General features: G+C 41.9%; 1 protein-coding gene across 31 annotated transcripts in view; it reads right to left on the minus strand.

The window, feature by feature from the left end:
• Positions 1-12483: 12483 nt before the first annotated feature.
• Positions 12484-21894, minus strand: part of CCSER2 (coiled-coil serine rich protein 2) — a 163767-nt gene continuing 154356 nt past the window's right edge. For 30 of the 31 annotated variants that reach the window (XR_014075052.1, XR_014075053.1, XR_014075062.1 and 27 more), the window contains one exon: positions 12484-14558. Coding sequence is in view for 27 of the 31 variants with exons in the window: in XM_081563271.1 (XP_081419397.1) it covers positions 13740-14558 (819 nt within the window). In the remaining 4 variants the exon portion in view is untranslated. Of the gene's footprint in view, positions 14559-19417; positions 19458-21894 lie in introns of all 31 variants that reach the window. The other variant, XM_081563226.1, reaches the window with a different exon arrangement.

The following is a 21894-nucleotide window of genomic DNA, read 5'->3' on the forward strand; positions in this document are numbered from 1 at the left end:
GTGCCCATGGGGGCTCACTCTGTGCTCAGCCTCCTTGTAACACTGGTACAGTTTCTTGCTAGAGTTCTCTCTGATCTGCTCTCCTCCATGCAGCCCTGTGGGGATGGGAAAAACCTGGACTTGGAGCCAGGTGGGTCTGGGTTTGACCATAACCTGCTCGCCCCACTTGGCAGGAGACACAGGCAACAATGCTCACAGTACTGGCCTCACTGAGCTGCTGAGAATTAGGTGTGTGTGGACAGAGCACCAGGAAGGCATAATTTAATGTTGCTGGTGTCCTGAGTTTGGGTTTGTTACATGAGAGATGATGGCTAGCAGTTTGGGTTTTTACTAGTTGAAACGTCAAACAGTAGAGAAGGGCTTTCTTTGTTTTGGACCCAGTCCAAAGCCTTGGGGACTCCCCTCCAGAATACCTGTGCACCCCTCCTCAGGACCCAGGCAGTGGGTGAGGCCCCATGGTCGGGATGAAGGGACGGCAAAGCAGAGATGGTGGTGGGACCAGTGACAGCGGGGGGCACAGGGCCCAGCTGACCCTGGTTGGATTCACTGGACCCCTCAGGTGAGGTTGAGGAGGACAGAAGATGCCCTGAGACCCAATGCCCCTCTACCCCAGCTTCTCCCAGCAAAGTCACCCCAGACCCTGGAGAGAAAGGGAGAGAGGACAAGCTTCCCCAGCCAACTGACAGCGGCGTCCACCCAAAGTGACTGCGTTTAAGTGAAAAGTCACAGACTTACCCCTGGTTGTCAACGTGTGGCTCTATGGTGGAAACCGTCGGCTCTGAGCAGGCAGAACTGCTTCATTAAGAAACAAGAAGACTATTTCGGTACACCCACGTCCGGGACGGTCCAATTCATGACTGCCGCGTGCCGGGAAGGAACTCAAGCAGCAGTCTTGACGGGCGTGCCCGGACTGCAGAGCGTGGTCTTGTGCCCCGCTGGTGGGGCCTCCCGGCAGAGACCCGAATGTCCAGGGCTCCTCCGGCCCCCATGGGCAGGCGCAGCGGGGTCAACAAGGGAGAGCTGAACGGTCTGCAGAGGACCCAGAGCCCCAGCATAACGATAAGTGGGGATCTGCTCATCATTGGAGCTGCCCCATCACAGACCGGCAAGTGTGCCTGAAGATCTACCTGAGCCAGGTGGGACGCGCAAAGGCCTGTAGGAGCGGGGTGGGGGTGGGGAGAAGGGGGGAGGGGGGATTGGTCGGGCGGCCTTTCTGCTCAGAGGAGGGGCTGGGGGGGCCCACGGGGAGACTATGGCCCCACCCACTCCTCCCACCCTCCCAGCCGCCCAGATGCGCAGCCCACCGGGGTGCGGACAGCGTTTAGGACCTCAGGGACCTGTGGGAGGGAGACCGAGACCCTATACTTGGCGGGGTCCGGCACAGTTTGTTGGCTGTGTTGGCCAATCAGGGAACCGCATTCAGACTGGACGCTGGAGGCGGGCGACACCTAGAGGCCCAGACAGAAATGACACCTGGAAAGCCAGGACCTGAACCCAAGGGCACAAAAGGGAGGGCCCAGTCTCCTTTGTCGGAGAAGGAAATGGCAACCCACTCCAGTATTCTTGCCTAGAGAATCCTGTGGACAGAGGAGCCTGGTGGGCTGCCGTCTATGGGGTCGCACAAAGTCGGACAAGACTGAAGCGACTTAGCATGCATGCATGCACGCATTGGAGAAGGAAATGGCAACCCACTCCAATATTCTTGCCTGGAGAATTCCAGGGACGGAGGAGCCTGGTAGGCTGCCGTCTATGGGGTCGTACAGAGTCAGACACGACTGAAGCGACTTAGCAGCAGCCTCCTTTGTCCTAAGGTGTCAGTCAAGGGCCCAGGGACTCTCCACGTGGCTCCCCACAAAATAGGCCCAGAGTAGGAGGGGCAAGCTCTTAGGAGTTATTTGGACTTGAGTTCAAATCTCAGCCCATTGCTTCCAGCCATGTGATGCGGATTAAGTATTATTTCCTCCCTGAGCCTCAATTTCCTCCTCTGTAAAATGGGGATAGTAACACCAGTCTGTAGATATGGTCTCTACCATAAAGTCCCTCTGTGACAATCCCTTGCACCCCTTCTCCCAGAAGCAGCCCTCTCCTGGCTGGTCATAGTCCACAGATTTTAGATGGCCGAATCGGAGCCCTCGCTTGGGAGTCCCACACTGAGGCTGGGGAGCCACCATGCCCAAGCGCCAGGGAAAAAGCCCGGAAGTAGCTGCATGAAATTGAGCTGAGTGCCTGGCTGCATCTAGCCAATTTCAGGGCCCTAGCAGAAATATAGCATTAATCAGCAGGTCCTCATAGATCATCTACAGGCTACAGAAGGGGGAAGGGGCAGGCAGAGACCCAGGGAGGGTGCCTGGCCCTCCAACACATAACCAGCCTTCCAGGTTTTCCTGGGACTGAGGGGACATCTCTGGTGGTGAGACTTTCAGTCCAAGAGCCAGACCGAATCACAAGATGGCTAACCTCTGGGCAGTCAGCAAAGGACTGTGCTGGGACCTGGGCTCTGGAATCTCATCACACAGAGACAGGCACTTGTGCCCATGGGGCTGAGGCATCCACCGGCCAAGCAGATAATGAGCACTGTGCTGGTCAGGAGTCCAACTTCCAGGGCTGCAGCCTGACCCCTAGCATGCCCACCCATAGGAGACCTAATGAGTTCCCGAAGCAGGACCCTGGGAACACGCATGCATCTGGAAGCCTTTTTGCTGTCTCCTCAGCACATTAACTGGCAGAACATCTAATGATTTTAAATAAAACACTTTACGAAGGTCAAATTCAGCATTTCTGCCTGCTGCTGCCCAAAGGTTTAAATTCCATGTTATCATATATTCAAATGTATTACAACTGTAACCAGTTACTCGTTTGGAGGACATTCACCTTTTTGTCGATTTTCTTGTCTCCGTGTCTCTGGCCTTGTTTTAACAGGAATTGCTGTCCCTGGAGCCTTTGAGAATATGATCAGTCATTTTCCTACAGATGCCAGTGCTGAGGACTCTGGGGGGCCCTCCATATGTACCCCATCTGCTCCTGGTCTTGTAAACTTGCTTCTCTACTCTCTGCAGCTTCAGGTCAGATGGTGGGGTCACCTGGTTCACTGCCTCCTCAGGGAGCAAGTGAAATGGCATCTTCTCAGGAAGTCCTACCCCGGCCTCCCAATCAAAAACAGAATTACACACTCACAAGTTTCTCGCCTCCTGTCCTGCTTTTTTTCCTCTAGCACACATCACCATTTAAAGGTCTATTTATCTTCTATTCTATCTTTCCCACCAGAATGTAAGTTTCATGAAGGTAGGGATTTGTGTCTTTTTTTCTCCACATTGGTACATCCCTAACACCTTGAACTGGGGCAGAGGGCAAACACTTTAAAAATATTTGTTGAAAAAAAGCACTCCAGCCTTTCACATAAAACACAGAAGAATCCCCCAGGAGTTATAAGACACTTTCCTGGTCCTTCACAATGGGAATTCTGTACACTGGGTCAGCCACCTGTGGGCTCCCTGAGAAAGTTACTTCCTGAACCTTTACTCTGGGCCTGGACCTGCCCCAGGTGTCTTACAAGAAACTCATTTCACCCCAGCAGGGCTGGAAGGCCTAGATGTGTTAGACAAGGATGCTCAGCTCAGATGTGAGTATGTACCAGCTAAGTCGCTTCAGTCATGTTCGACTCTTTGTGACTCTATGGTCTGGAGTCTGCCACGCTCCTCTGTCCATGGGATTCTCCAGGCAAGAATACTGGATCGTGATGCCCTCCTCTAGGGGAATCTTCCCAGCCCAGGGATCGAACCTGTGTCTCTTATGTCTCCTGCATTGGCAGGTGGGTTCTTCACCACTAGTGCTGTTTGGGAAGCCCTGATAGGAAAACTGAAAAGCTGCCAGGAGAGCAGATTGAACCCTCAGGTGAGGCTAGGTCCTGGGGCCATGGGATTGCAGTGGTTAAAGATCAGGCCTCACAGCCCTGTAACCCTCTACAGTTGGGTAGAGCTGTGGGCAAGTTCCTTAAGCTGACTGTGCTTTCTTTTTCTCATCTGTCAAACCAGGACCTATGTCCCTGAGTGGCAGTGGGATTAAGCGAGGTACCATCTGAGACATGGAGGGCCCGGCCTGGAGTGAGTGCCCGATGCTGGAACTGCTACTACATGGGCCCCAGCCCCTCTGTTGCCAGGTCTCTATCTGGGCCGGGCTGGTCACCCCAGCCTCTCCGGTCAGAGTCTGGAGGCTGGCTCCCTTTATGACTCAGGACTGGACTGAAGGTCAGGAACCCCTTCTCCAGTGGTCACGTTTGTGGCCAGCCCATTTCTCTCACAGTGGAGGCTCCCAGCCGGGGGCAAACGCTGCAGCCCTGCGAAACACGGACAGACATACCCATGCCCAGAGGCGGGAGGAGGAGACAGGCAAGGACCGCAGAGGGAGGGTTCCTGAGGGAGCCTCCAGCCTGCCTGTGCTTCCCAGGCCTCCGTGGCACCGTCTCCACCTCTGCTACACCACCCTCACCCCCACCGCAGGCAGAAGAGACCAGCATCCATCTCTCCTGCACCTGAAAGGACTAACTGGGCCCTGTTAACGTTTTCCGTCTCTCAACAACCCTGCAGGAAAAAACTGCTGTCACTGTTCCCAGACGATAGGTGGGAACCTAGGTGGCAGCAGCTGTCCCCGCGGGAGCGTCCTTGGAAACGAAGTCGGAGGACACCTCCAGGCGCAGTGGCGTCGCCTCTTAGACGCTCAAAGGAAATCCTGCCCTAAGACAGGAGTACGAGGAGGGGGCCCAGGGCTCCTGAGACCCTAAGAAGTAGTCGTCCTTGGCCCCACGTCGGTCTGTCTTTCTCCTTCCCCGACGCAGAAGCTGCTTCGGAACGGGAGCCGCGCGCGCCCGTGTGGCCATTTCTGGGAACGCAGGTCCTGGAATCGGGCCACCCCAGGCTCAGAACCGGCTGGGAAAGGCCCTGGGGAGAAAGCACCGCCCTGGGTAGAGAAAAGGAGGGGAGGTGCCTGGAGCCCTTCGACAGGCCTTACTCAAACTGGAAGACACTTCATAGAACCGGACCTCCTGTGATAGTCACTCCCCCTGAGGAGTATCCTCTCCCCTTCCTTTTGGGGACTCAGGAAGCACCTACTGGCCCAATGTCTTAGGCCTCCCATGAGACTTTTAGCTGGGTTGGGTGCAAGGCCCCTCCAGGTCTGCCCTGAAGAGTTGGGGCAGCACAAAAGTGGCCCAGAGTAACAGTCAGCAAGACCAGCACAGCTCAACTCAACTTCACCCTTGCAGTCATCCAGCAGGGCTGATGGGAATCCCACCAAGAGTCAGTCACCTTCCTGGCTCCAACACTGTGTCCTCTATGGATAGAGGCTTTCAGATCTAACCCCCAAAATTCAGACTTACCAAGGAGCAAGCCCCCATAATGAATCCTGTGCACCTCAGCAGGTTGTTTCTCACTGATCCCTCCCCAACTTCGAGCCCCAGGAAAAGGCTTCATGCACCTCTGGCTCCCTTTATATACAGACTCACACTTGAGGAGTTACTGTGTGGGAGGCACACACACCCATCCAATAACTCAGGTGGGCACTCATCCTACCTAATCCTACCTAAGAATTGGAGGGTACCTTTAGATGCCTTAGGAGTAGACTGGAAAATCTGAAGAAACCCATCCAGCCATCCAGGCCATCACATTTGGGCCAGGCTGCCCAGGGCGCATTGAAGGGCTTGATGCCATCTCTTGGATTTTGTCAAAAATTCCTGTTGTCCCCCAAAAACTCTCTAAAGAAACTTGGCTTCATGTAGTCATTATGCAGAGCATGGCACACTGGGATCTGTTGACATTCACTTGATGTGACTGTGAGTTCGTTATTGATATAACTGGCACAGTCAGAGCAAAGCCGCTGAAACTTCTGGGAAATTGACTCTTAATATTGTAACACACCACGTTAGGAAAAAATGGAATCACAGTGATGATGAGCTGTTATCTGATTGGGGATGTGTGGTTCCTGTGAAAATGTGGGCACTTGTTTATTCTTGGGATTTTGATAATGGACAAAAACCTTATGCTACCTCCAAAGGAAATCTGCAGAGATTGGCCTTTGAAAGCTACGACCAATGCAAAAGCAAATCAGAGTGTGCCTTAGTGAGTGGAGTCCAAATCCTGGCCCTAGACCCTGCAGAGGACTGAGCAATATACACCTGGAGACTGGAGAACATTTTACAGAAGAGAGACCTCCTTTAGGTACAGGGGGTTGTTCACTCTGGGCTCCAAAAAAAGACCTGCTTTCTGCTTCCTCCTCTCCCGCTGCTGGCAATACCTCCCCACCCCCCACCATCCGTCCTAGAATTGTTTCTAGAAAACAAGATGTCCCAACCAGCAAAGCAAAGTTATTTGGGACTATTGAACATTTTAGTCAAATTCTCCATTACTAACCCAGCTTTGGTATGGTTAGTATTAGGGTTTTGAAAATCCCCTCTGGAGTCAGCCTGTATCTGGAAGACGGAAAGAAGATTTCTCCTCTTGATGGCACAGAAGAGTCTGAAGGGTCCTGGGCATCACAGGGCAACCACAGTGCCAAGCCCACCTACTCCCTGGTAGGAGCCAGGAAGAGGATGGCAAATGGTCTGGACCGGCTCTAATAAGAGAAATACAAAGCTAGCCTCATATGTTATTTAAAATTTTTTAAAAGACACATTTAAAGATTGTAGAAGAAATAAATTAATTTTAATGACGTTTTATTTAACCCAATATGAAATACATTATTTCAAAAAGTAATGAGGATAAAAATTATTAATGAGATTTTACCCTTTTTATATGGAATCCGGATTCTATACTTACAGGACGTCTCAATTCAGACTAGCCACATTTCAAGTGCTCAGCAGCCATGAGTGGCTCACAGCTACTTTACTGGACTGTCAGGTCTAGAGTTCATCTCTGTGGGCTCCGACACAACTGAGCACCATCATCGTCATCCTCTGAAGTCCAAACCAGGATGTCAGGTTCTCAGTGCTGCTTTTGAAATATAACTGGGCCCAAAGTACCATATATGTGGGTACCTGGGCCTGAAAGATCTAGTGGGTAGTTTGCTGAAGGCTTCACAAGGCAGTCCCATCCCAGGAGAGACTACCTGGGGAGAGAAGGAGGCTAAGCCAGGGCTCCTACATAAACGGGCACACCTGTTCTATTGAGACTCTAGGTTGGCCTTTCCAGTAAATGAATGTCCACACGGAGGGCACCTCCAGTGTTTTCAGCGCTGTTGTTGAATTACTAATGAAACCCAAGACCAGGAAAACTCTGGTGGTGTATTACTTTTTTTTTCTTTTTTTGGCAGTGAGAAAAATGGACGCTTCTTCCTGTGGTCTCTCAGATGGTAAAGAAATCTGCGTGCAATGTGGGAGACCCAGGTTCAATCCCTGGGTCAGGAAGATTCTCTGGCGTAGGAAATGGCAACCCACTCCAGTATCCTTGCCTGGAGAATTACATGGACAGAGGAACCTGGCGGGCTAGTCTGTGGGGTTGCAGAGTTGGACATGAATGAGCAAATAACATTTTCACTAAAATTTTCTCTTCGCCTTGGCTACCAGGAAAACTCAGAACCATGTCGGCTCTCATTTAAAGATACTGTCTCGTATACTAATGCATATGTATGGTATTTGAAAGATGGTAATGATAACCCTATATGCGAGACAGAATAAGAGACACAGATGCATAGAACAGTCTTATGGACTCTGAGGGAGAAGGTGAGAGTGGGACGTTCTGGGACAATAGCATTGAAACATGTATATTATCATATGCGAAACAGAACACCATTCCATGTTCGATGCATGAGACAAATGCTCAGGGCTGGGGCAATGGAATGACCCAGAGGGATGGGATGGGGAGGGAGGAGGGAGGGGGGTTCAGGATGGGGAACACATGTAAACCCATGGCTGATTCATGTCAATGTATGGCAAAAACTACTACAATATTGTAAAGTAATTAGCCCCCAACTAAAATAAATAAATTTATTAAAAAAATAAAAAATAAAGATATTGTCTCCTTCATACCTCCATTATTGTCTAGTTGTTGTCCCTTCACTCTTAATTTAATGCTTTAGGGATTCTGCAGGCTTTCTCTCTTCTGAAATGTTACACAACTTTGAAGTCTTTTGGAAACGGGCAAGGTAATATATGTGTAAGGACGTTCTCTTCTCAAAATTTACCAGCAGATGGCAGCATAGCTCAATAAAATATATTAGCTGCAACTCCCCACCCCCACCAGAACCAATTCTGCTATTAAATAACTGTGACTTTCGGCAAGTGAGTTTTAACACCCTGAGTCTGTTCTATCATGTGAGAAAGAAACTGAGATGAAATCTATCTCAGGAAATGGTAATGGCCTTGTGATTAATTGCATGGACTCTGAAAGATGGTCTGATTTCAAATTCTGTTGTGCCACATTTCAATAGCTGTGAGATCTTAGGCAGCTTATTTAACTTCTCTGAGCCTTACCTTCTTCTCTGTAAAATGGAGCTATTAGTGCTTGCTTCATAAGATTGTTGCTAGAATTGAAGAGTAGTGTATAAAGTGCTTAGAATGATGACTGGTATTTTAACAACACATACAGCACCCATCAGCATACCTGGCATGGTAAAGTACTAAGGTTTATACTACCAAGGCTTGTACTACTATGCCTGTGAGTATCTACAATGTTTGAAATGGTACCCCCATTTGGCCCACATGCTCTTCTGTGTATGAGGCTGCAGGATTGACTCCTGGCCCTGCTGCTGTAACAGCATACTGTGAATTAAGACTACTAACTCAGTGTCTGTCCCCCTGTAAGCGAGCGATCTTACGGGCTAAGGTCAGAAAAGGAAGGCGGCTTAAGACAGCTGAGAAACTTCAATATTAAATCTTGATTAATCACCTATGGAAAAGAATGCAAAATATTTAAGACTATCCAAAGGAGTTCTTGTATAAAAATCAGATTATAAAAGGCTGGGTTTTCAAAAGGAAATAAAGGACTGTAACCAGGAAGGTAACACAGAAACAAAGGTAAGAATAGCACAAGGGAATTAAAGCCTAGAATGAAATGAAAGAAACAGGAAAGGAGTTTACTCTTATGTTCAGCACAAGATAATGAACTAGATGAGATGGTGTTAAAAACTACCTGTGGGTCCTTAAGCTCCAGGAGGCAGAGAACATGTGGTCTTCATGTCTGTACACCCAGCAGCCAGCACAGTGATGGCACAAATAAGACACGCCACTGAAATTACTTAAACCCAATTAACTTCTACTTTCTTTGCTTTGGGGGAAGAAAAACATTTTCAGAATGAAAAACGTGGGAAAAAAAAAAACATAACGGGAAACAAAAATGACTGCACTTGATGAAAGATTAAAAGGGAAAATTTTCAAGTTAACCTAAGAGTATACTTGCTAACACCACCAAGGGCCTTAAAGCTGAGACAGGTGTTTTACCATGTGGTAAATGCCACTGTCCCATTTATTACTAATAAATTTCATTCACTCTTTTTTCTGGCATTTATGTAACCATTCTGGGTTAACAATGTGACATATCACTGCAGCAACTTCTAATATCCTATATATAATGTCTACCACATAAAGTTAAATTGGAAAATAAAATAAATTATTTATTATTTATTTGTTGCTTTTACGCAGCGAGGGCTGGGAGTGTGATGTATATGTCAAAGGGACTGTGTGAAATAATACAGAGTTTGAAAAAAAACATCAAATGAACATTCTACATCTTTGTGGGAAAAAGGTATGAGAAAAAGTACATTGTGGACGTCAATGTTGAGAAAGACAAGGAAATTTTTATAATTATGAACTTTATTTTTATTTACTATGGCAACATTTTCAGGAAAGAGACTTTACATCCAGTTTTTATAATTCATTTTACAAGCAAATTCTAATATACAGTATTTACTCTGAACTGGTTTTTTAAGTCAATGGGAAAAACAATACTGCAGATAGTAAAGATTGTGGTGTCCTGTTTTTAGTCAGCAATGATTAAGAGATTTTAAATTCTTAGGGTCAGTATTACTTTGTTGTGGTGATGCTTTACCAAGGAGAAAGTGGGTAGCTTTCCCCCAATAAGGTTTAAACATACAATGTATCTTTACTTAACAGCATAGTTGTAGATTGGTGCTCACCATCATAATCATTTATCCAAACATATTCTTTCAAACTGCTGCAGCAGAAAAATTGAAGAGAGGTGTGAAAAGAAAACTTTGAAATATCATTCAGGCATCAGAATTAAGAAAAATAGCAAGGCCATCATCCCCAAGGAAAAACATCAGGTATTTGTATTACAGCTATAATTAATGTTCAAATGTATGGATAAGCATGCAAACATAACTACCCCAACTAATTCAAAAACACGAAAACTAAGATTGAGAGTAAACTGAAACTATGCTGCAGTCTTATTGCTCTCCATTGCAAGCGTGTTTGGTGACTCCAAATTACATCCTCAGTGCCCCAGAGACCAGGAAACCATCATGACAACCCCGCTCAGAAATGAAGAGTGCATCTCTGTGTCTGTTGTACTATCTATGCTACAGGAAGATGTAGAAGTGACAGCTATAGGGGGACTGTGTTCTCTTTGATGCGTCTGAGTAAAATACTTAATGGGACAATGAGACATTCAAAGAACTTAGTGCTTTAATGGAAAAAGTGACATGCTTAGAATACAATTTTGAAAGGCTGTACTTCGAACAGCAACAATTATAGAGAAATTCATTTCAACAAAGAAAGCTACACCCAATAGGAGGCATTTCGATATTTCAGGCACAACTCCAAGCAATTAAGCTCATTTAAAGTGCAAATCTGATAGTTTCTCTCATATTCAGATTTTTACTTGTTAAAATACTTAGTAAGGTTCTCTAATATCTATATAAATACAATGAACAGTAGTTGTATGCCTGAAAATATTGCACAAATTAAAATGAGACTCCTAAAGAAAAAAGCTAGAGGGTCTCAGTTATTAGAAACATTCTAAATGATATTAACTATATAATTCTTAGCGCCTTTAAAATCATCTGCATCTGTACTAATTAACTCCTTAGGCCAAGCTGTCTTTAAGGAATTTGATATGCATCCCATTGACAGCCAAATATATAATTCCACATACTCTATTTTCTCTTTCACAAACGTGAAACTTAACACCCATAAAAACTTCTTCCTCAGGATTAAAAATTCATACACTGCAACCATCTTCACCAAAATCACAAGAACCAAGGAAAAAAGTGATCTGAGTTCCTATGGAGAAGGATTTGGCACAGAGTTGACTTACAGAAGCACTATAGAGAGATTAAGCCAAATCTGAGACAGTGATTTCTGATTATTCAGGTGAGCTACTGCCCCACCTCATTTCTGACTTAACGTGTACTAAGGAGCAGACTAGCAAAATATTCTTGCAGTTTTTAAAGAAAACTGCAGGCAAATACTTTGTTGTTTCGTGCAAGCATCCTAGATTTTTTCTCTTAAATATAATAGTATGCTTCATAATTATATTGATGAGCCTTTTGCCAAGATTAAGGCTCAACAAAGGTACACAGAAATTGAACTGATGGATTAATATTTCTGCAACTTCATCAGGAATAAAAAAACAGACCAGGAAAAGGATTAGAATAAACATACTGCAGGAGTCAACATTTTTAACAGACAAAGACGTTACCCTCAGACTAGGTGGTTAAAATAAATATTTAAAAATTCTTTCCCTAAAGATAAAGGTAACATTTCTCAAGAGTTTGGTTCAATTTCCAAATAAACCAAAACCTATTAATCAGTATGTTCTACTTTAGGGAAACACCTCATTTGCACTATCTGAGAACAGTATTCTTTCTTCCTCAAAATGAAAGAGCACACGTACCCACTTACAGCTTCAGCTACGACTGCTTGCTCTGTGAAGTGAAAAAAAAAGAGCCTTCCTGATGTACCTCATCACTTAGCACAAAAACAATCCCTGCATTATGTGAAAACTTACTAAATAAACTCTAGTGCTTCTCTGGCAGAATGCTGTCAGATGAGAGCCTGACTTGAGATCTGGGTTGATCACCTATTACCAAGTCCAAGAAGGACTGGTATCTGGTGAAGTGGCAAACCCACTAGAATGGTTCCCTGACAAGGAAGGGATGACTGCGTCAAATGGCAGTAAACACCTCTTTTCAAATTCCCACTAGAGCTCTTCTGTGTTGTTTCTCTAAAATGGGGCAATGTACATTTTGTAAAGGGACCCCTAGAAATTTGAGTGATTTTGGCCATGATCCCTTTTGATAAATTTCTGGTCAACTGATCATAACAAAAATTGACTTTGTAAATACTGTCTGTCTGAAAGACATTAACCCTAACGAAAGCAGCAGCAGATGAACAGCCTAGAGACACCATGATTTGGGAGAACAGGAGGGCACATTGACTGAACCACCTGACGAGCGGTCAGCAGCATGATTAGGTTAACGCGTATGGTCCCTTGGCAGTTCCACAGCTGCCTTCCTAGCACATTAAAATAAATAAGCATATTTCCATTGAAATATCTTTTAATACGTTTTAATAAAACACAATTTCCCCTTTCCAATTTTATTTTTCTTCCCAAATCTACTTTTCAAGAAACTGTCATTCAAATCCACACCAACATAAAAGGAAAACCTACAAAACTCAGAAGAACACAACAATTATGAATTCTGGTTTTCTCAAGATAGTCTCACTTAAATTTATAATTATACTCAAAATATTTTAACTCGTTTTGCTATAGAAAATAGTTTTAAATCCCCATGTATGAGACATTTATATCCCATCAAAGTTCTGTGCAAATATTTCAAGTCCATTATTCCAGTCTTCGGGTATTAGCAGAAAGTCAATAAATATAAATATTACAATCAAGACTTAATTTAAAATATATACTGTGGAACCTCAAAACAGCTAGCATGGATCCATAAGCCTATAGGATTCAAAATGGAATTACCAGCAAAACTCTAGCACCAACATATGTTACAAATGAATATATCTTTAGGTCAAGTTTCAAGGTGTATCTTTACTCAAGCCTTCCAAAATTTATCCAGTAACAAAAACAAATACAAATTATGTGTGAATCTGTGTGTGTGTGTTTAACAAGATATTAAAGCAACATATACTTGGTTTATACATATAATACGAAGTACTTTAGCCAGGGGAATTTGTCTGGTAAATAAATAAATACTGAGACTATAACAAGGAAAAATAAAACTTACATTAACTTCCCATTAAAAGCCTGATCTCCTTTATTCATCACAGAGCTTTTGCATAGACCTTTAAAATATACAAGTCACTGGCCAGAACTCTGCTTACAGACTATCATCTTTCATTATCACCAAATCTTTAGTTAAAATAATAACCATATTCACAGAGGGACAAATGGAAAAGGATGAGGCTCTGAGAATCACAATTAATAGAGACCTTAAAAGGACTACGTCAGCAAGCACATTTGTTGCCTGCTAAGTAGAATATTATGAATTTTCTGGCGTGCAGAGGAATGGATAACATGATTGGAGCCTTCTGTAGACCTCTGAATGAGTAAGCAAACTTTTGTGTTTACCTGAGACAAATATGCTCAAATGGTATGTACTTCAACCAGGATATAAAACGGAAGAGCCAAACCAGTAGAAGCTTCCATGTTTTAATTTTAAGATTTGCAAGCTTTCAGTGGAACCTCCATCATGGTAGCAAACTGCACACATAAAGCTATTACGGAACAGATTGTTTTTTAAAAAAAACAAATTGGTAGGTGATGGCTATGCACTTAATGTATCTTTGGTTTAGGAAGACGAGAATATTGATTAGAGGCCAAACAATCCCCAGAATTCAAATTGTCATTAGGATTCTGCATGATTTCTTTTCTTCTTATTAGTGGCCTTGGGATGCTTGTCTTGGCCTGGAAGTTTTGAGGCTCTAGTCGGGGGCTGCTTATTTGTTTTTGTTTGAAAGAGCCAGAAGGGGGGCGGAGCTTAGACGCTTTTGGATTTGGATTACTTGCAAGATTTGTTTGACTAGATGTTGGCTGGAGTTTTGCGGAATTACATTGAGTGATTATTGGTGACTTCTTATAAGTGGGAGTCCTATTTGGAGATGTTTCAGGAACTGGAGGAGATACCAAAGAATTCAAGATGGGTGGCTTAAAAAGCTGCGAGGACTTGGGCTGAGATGTGTAGCCCTCTGGAGAAGACTGATTTCTTCCAACTCTCTTAGCCTGGTTGTCTGTACTTGACTGGGGAAGTGTCTGAAGAGAAGTGGGCACAAACTGCATGTCACTGATTTGATTATTTGCCAGATGATAAGGCTCTTGAGCATTCAAGGTCGTGTTCAAGTTTGCTTCAGAAGGTGTACTCTTCACCACATCCTTAGTGAATTCCGGGCTTGAAGAAAAAGGCCGGTCTTCCAGACCATTGCTGCTTTCTTGTTGTGAGCCATGTGTAAAGCTTTCATCTGGAGGTACAACACCCTGATGTGTGCCCTGGACTGTGCACTCACTGTGGGCCTCGGTATGTTGCGGCTTTGCTAGTTTTCCCTGGGTGTGGTCTGTGGGTCTGGGAAGGCTGCTGGAAGGCTGTAGTACTTGAGGCTATTAAAATTAAAAACAACATTAGCAACAATTCATTTCAGAAACACCACCCAGAATTAATATGTTCCAATTAGGGTGTGCTGGCACTTATTATTTTTTAATATGAGAGCATGTGGGTTCTTTTTAATTAAAAAATAAGCTGCAATATTCAAGTAATTTATGAGACACATATGAGTGATGATGCAAACAAAAAATGGTACAGGCAGTAAACACTAAACAAGATCCAAAACCAAACAGGATAAAAGAAAAATATTAAAGTACTGGTTTATTGAAGAAAAAAGATTCCTATCTTGATTCATTAATAATTATTTAAAACTTTATATACAAAGAGAGCTTGACAGACTAATTTCCATATAGTCATTTGGTTTAATCTCCATAAAACATTCAGATAGTAACTAAGAATTTCAGAATATTACCCGTTTTAAAGTTTTTTTTTTTAAAGGAAAGCTGTATTCCACTTCAAAACACTTTATTAGAAGAAGTATTAATTTAAAACTGTCAGGTGCTGTACCTCTAAATTTTAATTGAGAATTAAAATTACCAGCAGATAAACACAATTTAGAATGAAGATTATATTCTAAGCTGATGTGAAATTCTAATCACTTACACAAAAATAGGTCAACGTCTTAAGCTAATGTTAAGTTACTTTTAACATTCTTATTGAAAACTTTCAGAATGAAAGGCTTTCACAGCTCATCTGTTCTGTCTCACTGCCATTTGAGGGATCAACTAAGGCTCTGTTATGGCCAATAAGTGAAAAATGGATTTACCCTCCCCAGGAATAAATGTCCATTAATAAAATTAAAAATAGTCAGCTTTTTTGAATGATGTCTGAGAGTAAAACAGATTTCAAGTGGCCTGTAACCTGAACTAAAGCTCAGAAGCCTACAATAGAAAAGTTCTTAAGGCTGACATGCCTTGCACACACTTCTCTGGAGCCCACTGTGTGTTTATATTCTATACAAATCAAGGGAAACATACAACTGCTATTACTTTTGGGCAGTCAGTAAAGAAAATATGACTTTTAAGGTTATCTTTCTATGGCCCACATAGTTAAAGTATATGGGGCAAAGCCTATTGATCCTGTCATGATACAGGGATGGTTGCTATAGATGTTTTAAATGCACACACATACATACACGCTCCCACACATTCTTTTTTAAAATGTCTGACATGTCACGCACTGTAGAAGGTACAGGAAAATATGAACCTTAACACAATGCTGTTCCTGTGGTTGAGAGGCCTCACAAGAAAGAGTCAGGTAAACAAAAGGTGAGACCATATCTCAAACGTAACAACACGTAGAAGCAAAACATATGCCTGATTAGAGAGGTCACAGAAGGCCTCCAAGAAATACCAACATCTGAACTGAGTTTTAAGAAGAGCAGGAGTTTGCCAAGAAGACAGGAAGGGAAAAACAGTCAGGGTAGAGGGCCAGAACATGCGAAATACAAAGGCAAAAAAAGAACATGTTATGTTCTAGCAACTTCAAATTGTTAGACTGAATTGGCAAGCACAGTGCTGGTGGGAAGGTGTGGGCAAAGGCCAGCTCATAAAGGAACTCACATCAGGCTGAGTAGTTTTGACTCTGTACAGTAAGTGATGGGAGACACTGAGGAATTTTAAGCAGAGGAATCGTAAGACCCAATGTCATTACAATGTCATTCTGGTGGAATCAGTGAGGAAAGTAACAGAAGGGGATGAGATTGCCAAGCAGAAAACCCAGACAGTATGCCACTGCTAACACCCAGGAGAATTATCAATATATGGGTTTTTAATTAGGATATTAGTTTAAAAATGGGAAAGGATTGAAACAGATTTTCAAGGTGAAACAAAGAAGTTTAAGGTGAGTTCTAGGTTTCTGGCTTTGAAGATGAAAGACGGGATACTGCCCTGTATCCAGAAACAAAAGACCTCCACCAACCCTTTCACTGCATAGCCTCAGTGGTCCACAAGACTCAGAGGGCAGGAGGAATTCCCCCTCCTCCTGGGGGATCTCAAGAAACTCCCTGTAGTCACAAATAAGTAGAGCTTTAGTACTCCATCCGTATAACTTATAGAAAAGTTGGTTACTAAAGGTTAAAAATGGAGACCCATTCCTAGACTGAAAGAGCTCAGTGCTTCTAACTGGACTCAGCAACTTCAAGTCTTACTTTAGTAGTTGAATACATACACTTCAACGCACTATTCTGAGAATTCTTAAATGCAACAGCTACAGACATTAAGGTCAAAAGTGCCAGCAATAGGCACTACCAAGTAATTATGCAAGGGGCTGACAGGCATCTTCAATGATTATCTTAAACGTCTGTTCTGTGCTGCTTACAAAGATAACCAAAGACTATGAGCTCCTTAAGGCATGTACCATGCTTTATTCATATTTTTTGTTGTTGTTGCTGTAGTGGGTATCCTCAGTATTTCACACGTGTGTGCGTGTGTGTGCAAGTCGCTTCAGTCACGTCCAACTTTTTGCAATTCTATGGACTGCAGCCTGCCAGGGTCCTCTGTCCATGGGATTCTCCAGGCAAGAGTACTGGAGTGGGTTGCCATTTCCTCCTCCAGGGGATCTACCTGACCCAGGGATCGAACCAACGTCTATTGTGTCTCCTGCACTGGCAGACAGTTCTTTACAAGTGCCACCTGGAAGCCCACATAATGGGGATTAAATATATATGTATAGGATAAATGAATAAATAACTATTAATAAGTAATACATTCCAAAATTGCCTCTTTGGTAATAAATTACCATAGGTCAATGATACAGCACTAATTTAAACAAATTTTTAAAAAACACTGATGGACAAGAAATTTTATGATTTAAAAAATGTGTTCTCTAAGTTTGGGGTCAGCTTAATGATTCAAGTTTAGAAGCACAGCATGAAGGATTCATTACATGTTAACTTGAACACAGCACCTCCCATATGACCTGCAACCCCCATAGTGACTTACCAGCTATGCCAGAGGTGCTTTTTAGTTGGAGACTAGACATTTCTGGATGAAATGTGTTAGGGAAACTATCTTAACAAGCATTCAACTATTTTCCATTTCTAATTCTAATAATTAAAAATGACTATAACATGTAAAACACTTAGGATAGAACCTCCCAGAGCACGTCAAAATTGTTCAATAAATGTCACTTATGATTGTTAAAAGGTGTGAAAATGATTAATTCAAGCTATGGCTCTTTAGTAGCTAGGTCTGGAGGGGGGGAGCAAAGTCTGTAATAGTATTATAATAAACTAGTTGTTGCAGATTACAAGGTTTCTAGAATCCAAATACATATTTCAATAATGTTGGTCACATTTAAATATTTTAAATTCGCAGGAGGCATATCTGATACGACATAGATCCTCAAGTGCCCTCCTGGAGATAAACCAAAGCCAGGAAATGCAAGGCAATTTAACATTTAGAGAGAATTTACATGTGGCTATATGAAGGAGCCAGTACAACACAGTACTGAACCACTTAATTTTTGAAGACAGACTGATCTGGGTTTAAGTTCTGGCTTCTCAATCTATCAATGAGATACTGGGTAAACTACCTTACTCCTCTGAGAAGGAATTTCATAACTTGTAAAATGAGGATAATATCAGTACCTACACCTCAGTGAATTGCTGTTAATCACAATGATAACATGCATACAAAGTACTCAGTATCAATATAACGCCTCACACATTCCAAATACTTGAGAAATATACTTCAGACTGTAAAAGAAGGGTTTCCCTTCTTCCCAGTGGTAGACAGCTAAACTCTACAGTAGCATGCATGATCTCTGATTATCGTAAGACCCTAGGTGGCAAGTATAATCTTTTTGTAAATGAGTAAACTGAGGTTAAATGAAATTAAGTAGCTGTTCAAATTCACACACTTTAGCAAACAGCAAAGCCAGAATTTGAACTGACAGAGAATTTAAAATGCAGCACTAAAACTTGACTATTCTGTGTGTGCGCATGCTCAGTCACGTCAGACTCTTTGCGAACCCCTGGACTGTAGCTCGTCAGGCTCCTCTGTCCATGGGATTTTCTAAGCAAGAATACTGGAATGGTTGCCATTTCCTCCTCCAGTGGTTCTTCCCAACCCAGAGACTGAACCCGCATCTCCTGCTTGGCAGGCCAATGAGCCACCTGGGAAGCTCCACTATTCTATGTATACTGAGTTAAGTACAATGAGCTCACAGACTCTCAGAATATGCAATATAGCCAGCTGATTATTTAAAAACTCAAAAGACAGATTCAATACCAACATTCAGGTATTAACTCTTTCAGATAATGCCCTATTGCCTTCTTAGCTGATCTGTCCTACACAGAAAAATGCTCCGATACCAAACTCAAGCCACATTGTGAAGCAGTATTTCCAGGAAAAAGTGGTTCCAAGTAATCCACTGGAGGAAATATACTGAACGCAAGGAAATGCAAATAAGCACACATCACTAAGAAAAACTTTTCACCTCTGTTTCATATCACTTAAAAGATTTCGAGCATTTTAACATAAGGAAAAAGTCATATCAGTTTCTGTAAACATTCATGTTCTAAAGTCGCCAATAGTAAGAGGGTAGCTAGAAATATCAAGTCTTGATGGAATAAAAGTATGTCAAACTATGTAAGGTAGAAAGCAGAAAATGTCTTAAAGCATAATAATGCTGCTGCATAACAGACACAGGAATTACCTATTATTTTTTCTTGGTACATATAACTTTATTGTCATTATTAAATATATTTTAAAGGTTAAAAGGAAGATGGTAATGGAGCCACTTGTAACATGCCTGTAATTTCATGCAGGCTCTGACATGCATCATGCAAACTGGGGGAGAAAAAAGTGACAATGAGGAAGGTGGTAGGAAAAAATCTGAAATTGTACTGTACCACGCTTTGTCAGAGAAGTAATGGACTAACTTCTCAACTCCTTGCCAATGGCATAATGGGAGAGCAGAGACAAGAAAAAGACAGGACAATGGTGTCAGAGGCCACATACAACACCAAGGAACTGCCGTGACTAGGTAGCAGCCAACAGTATTTGCTTTTGTTGTATTTTTTCAGGCATTACATTAACATATTTCTATAAAATGAAAACATATTCTTAATAGATTTATACTTGCTGAAGTGGTTTATAAGTTAATACAAATATTCCTATCCACAGCACAGTGTATATAAACTTCTTACCCTTAAAAGGAATCACGTGAAGAATCTTACACAAACAAAATACTGAAAAGAATTTTGACACAATTAATATTCATACTCCAAAGATCTAAAAAGGTTTAGCTGCATGTAATCCCTTATAAAGGAAGTAGAAATTATTTTTAATAAATTCAGAGTCTTGCATATTGCAAATCTAACTCTGTATTAGTATTAGTTTACTGCTGCTGCATTAAAGAGCAATAAAAGAATAATCTGATCTTCATGTATGGCTTAAATGTGATGTTCCACATTATAAGCAAGGCTCCATACATCACTAGAGAGATGGAAGACAGGACTGGATCCCTAGCATAAATGGGTCCAATGAATTCTGCTCTATAATTCACATGAACCCAATCAAAGTTTTCAGGGATTTGGGGAGACCAGGAATGTCTTATTCCCTAGATGTCAGAGTAGTGTCCCCAAATCTCAGAGAACTTAAGGAAGATATCTGACTGATAAATACAAATTAGAAATAAGCAATTTCTGAAATAAGGAGTTCAATGGCTTTTCTAAGTTAATCAGTTAACAGCTTTTAAAAACTAACAGTGTGAATAATAGAGACTTAACCAATTTACTACATAGGCATAATAAGTATGAAATGCTTAAATTTCATGAGTTTACATCTCTGAGATGTAAAACCCATCAGAATCTACCTCTGGGATGCAGAATACTTCAGGAAAAAAAGAAAAAACTAAACATCATAATAGAACAATTCCACTGGTGACCAATATGCATGGTATATTTATCCAGAGTAGGGGACTGCAGGAACTATGACAGGGCAACAAACACAGCTAACAAAACAACCCCAGAATCTGCAGCGCAGGTTGTTATAAACGGCTTATACAAACAACAGCAACTGCTTTGTTTCTCATAATTGCAAGCTGTTGAAAAAGAAACTAACCCATGCCAACGTTTACAGGGCAGCTTCCAGGACCATGTTTGATGCACATTTCTAGTCAATTAACCAATGACTAATCTGCACTTGAACTAGCTGCAAAAATGGACACATATTCTATATTAACTACACTTTTAAAAAATAGCCTATTGTAAAATCGAACTGTTCTGTTTTTACCGAGTTACTACCCTTTTCTACTTCACTGAAAAATATTTTATTTTTATGAAAAGTCACTCTCCGAGCTAATTTCTTATTAAAGCACTGACATGCTATCTTTACATATAAAATTGATTACAGTCACATGGTGAAGCCAATCGGATTGAGCCACATTAAGATATATCTTATGAACATGTTTGTCAGTTCAGCAATACACATCAAGCATTCTAAAAAGCAACACCCTTTAACAACCATCCTTCTAGTGCTAATACTGATCTATACACAAGAATAAACTGAATAAATCGCACTACAATAATATCTCTAGTATCTCTATTTAATAGGGGAAAATGGAAACAGTATTGATGTCAAACAACAGGAAAATGATAAAGCATATCATAGTCACATGATAACATATTACCATGTAGTCATTAAAATGATGTTTTCAAGAAATATTTCAAGAAAAATGCTCAAATAATACTATATGGAAAAAAGCAAAACAAAAATTGAAAATATGAGAGTATCAAATGTCCTAAGAGAAAGTAACATTTTATGAATCTTTTATCTGAATTTTAAATATACACAGACGCATACATTGGGTTGTATAGTTTCATTCAATAAATACATATCGGGTTATGAGGTAAAATGAATTTGTGTCAGTTGTCAAAAAAGGTCTGTAAAACAACCACTGAACGTTATAAGAGGAGGAGGAAAATATAAGAATATAATTGTTATTCTTAACATAATTTTGGTGAGTATAATTAATTATAATTATTATACAAATTTACAAGCCAGGCAACACTACATCAAGAAACTACTGGTCTGGATTGGGAGTTTGGAATTAGCAGATGCAAACTATTATATATAAGATGGATAAACAACAAGGTCCTACTGTATAGCTCAGCAAACTATATTTAATATCCTGTGATAAGTCATAATCAAAGAAAATATGAAAGAATATATATAATTGAGTCACTCTACTGTACAGCAGAAATTAAACACACATTATAAATCAACTGTACTTCAATAAAATTTTTTAAAAAAGAAACTTTGGGCTTACTAGGGCTATTAAGATGTAAACATTATTAATGACTTCTGTTGCTTAAAAGTACGTTTT

This window comes from Giraffa tippelskirchi, chromosome 2 (genome assembly GCF_054371585.1).
Source record: "Giraffa tippelskirchi isolate mGirTip1 chromosome 2, T2T-mGirTip1v1.2.pri, whole genome shotgun sequence".
NCBI classification, from domain to species: Eukaryota; Metazoa; Chordata; class Mammalia; order Artiodactyla; family Giraffidae; genus Giraffa; species Giraffa tippelskirchi.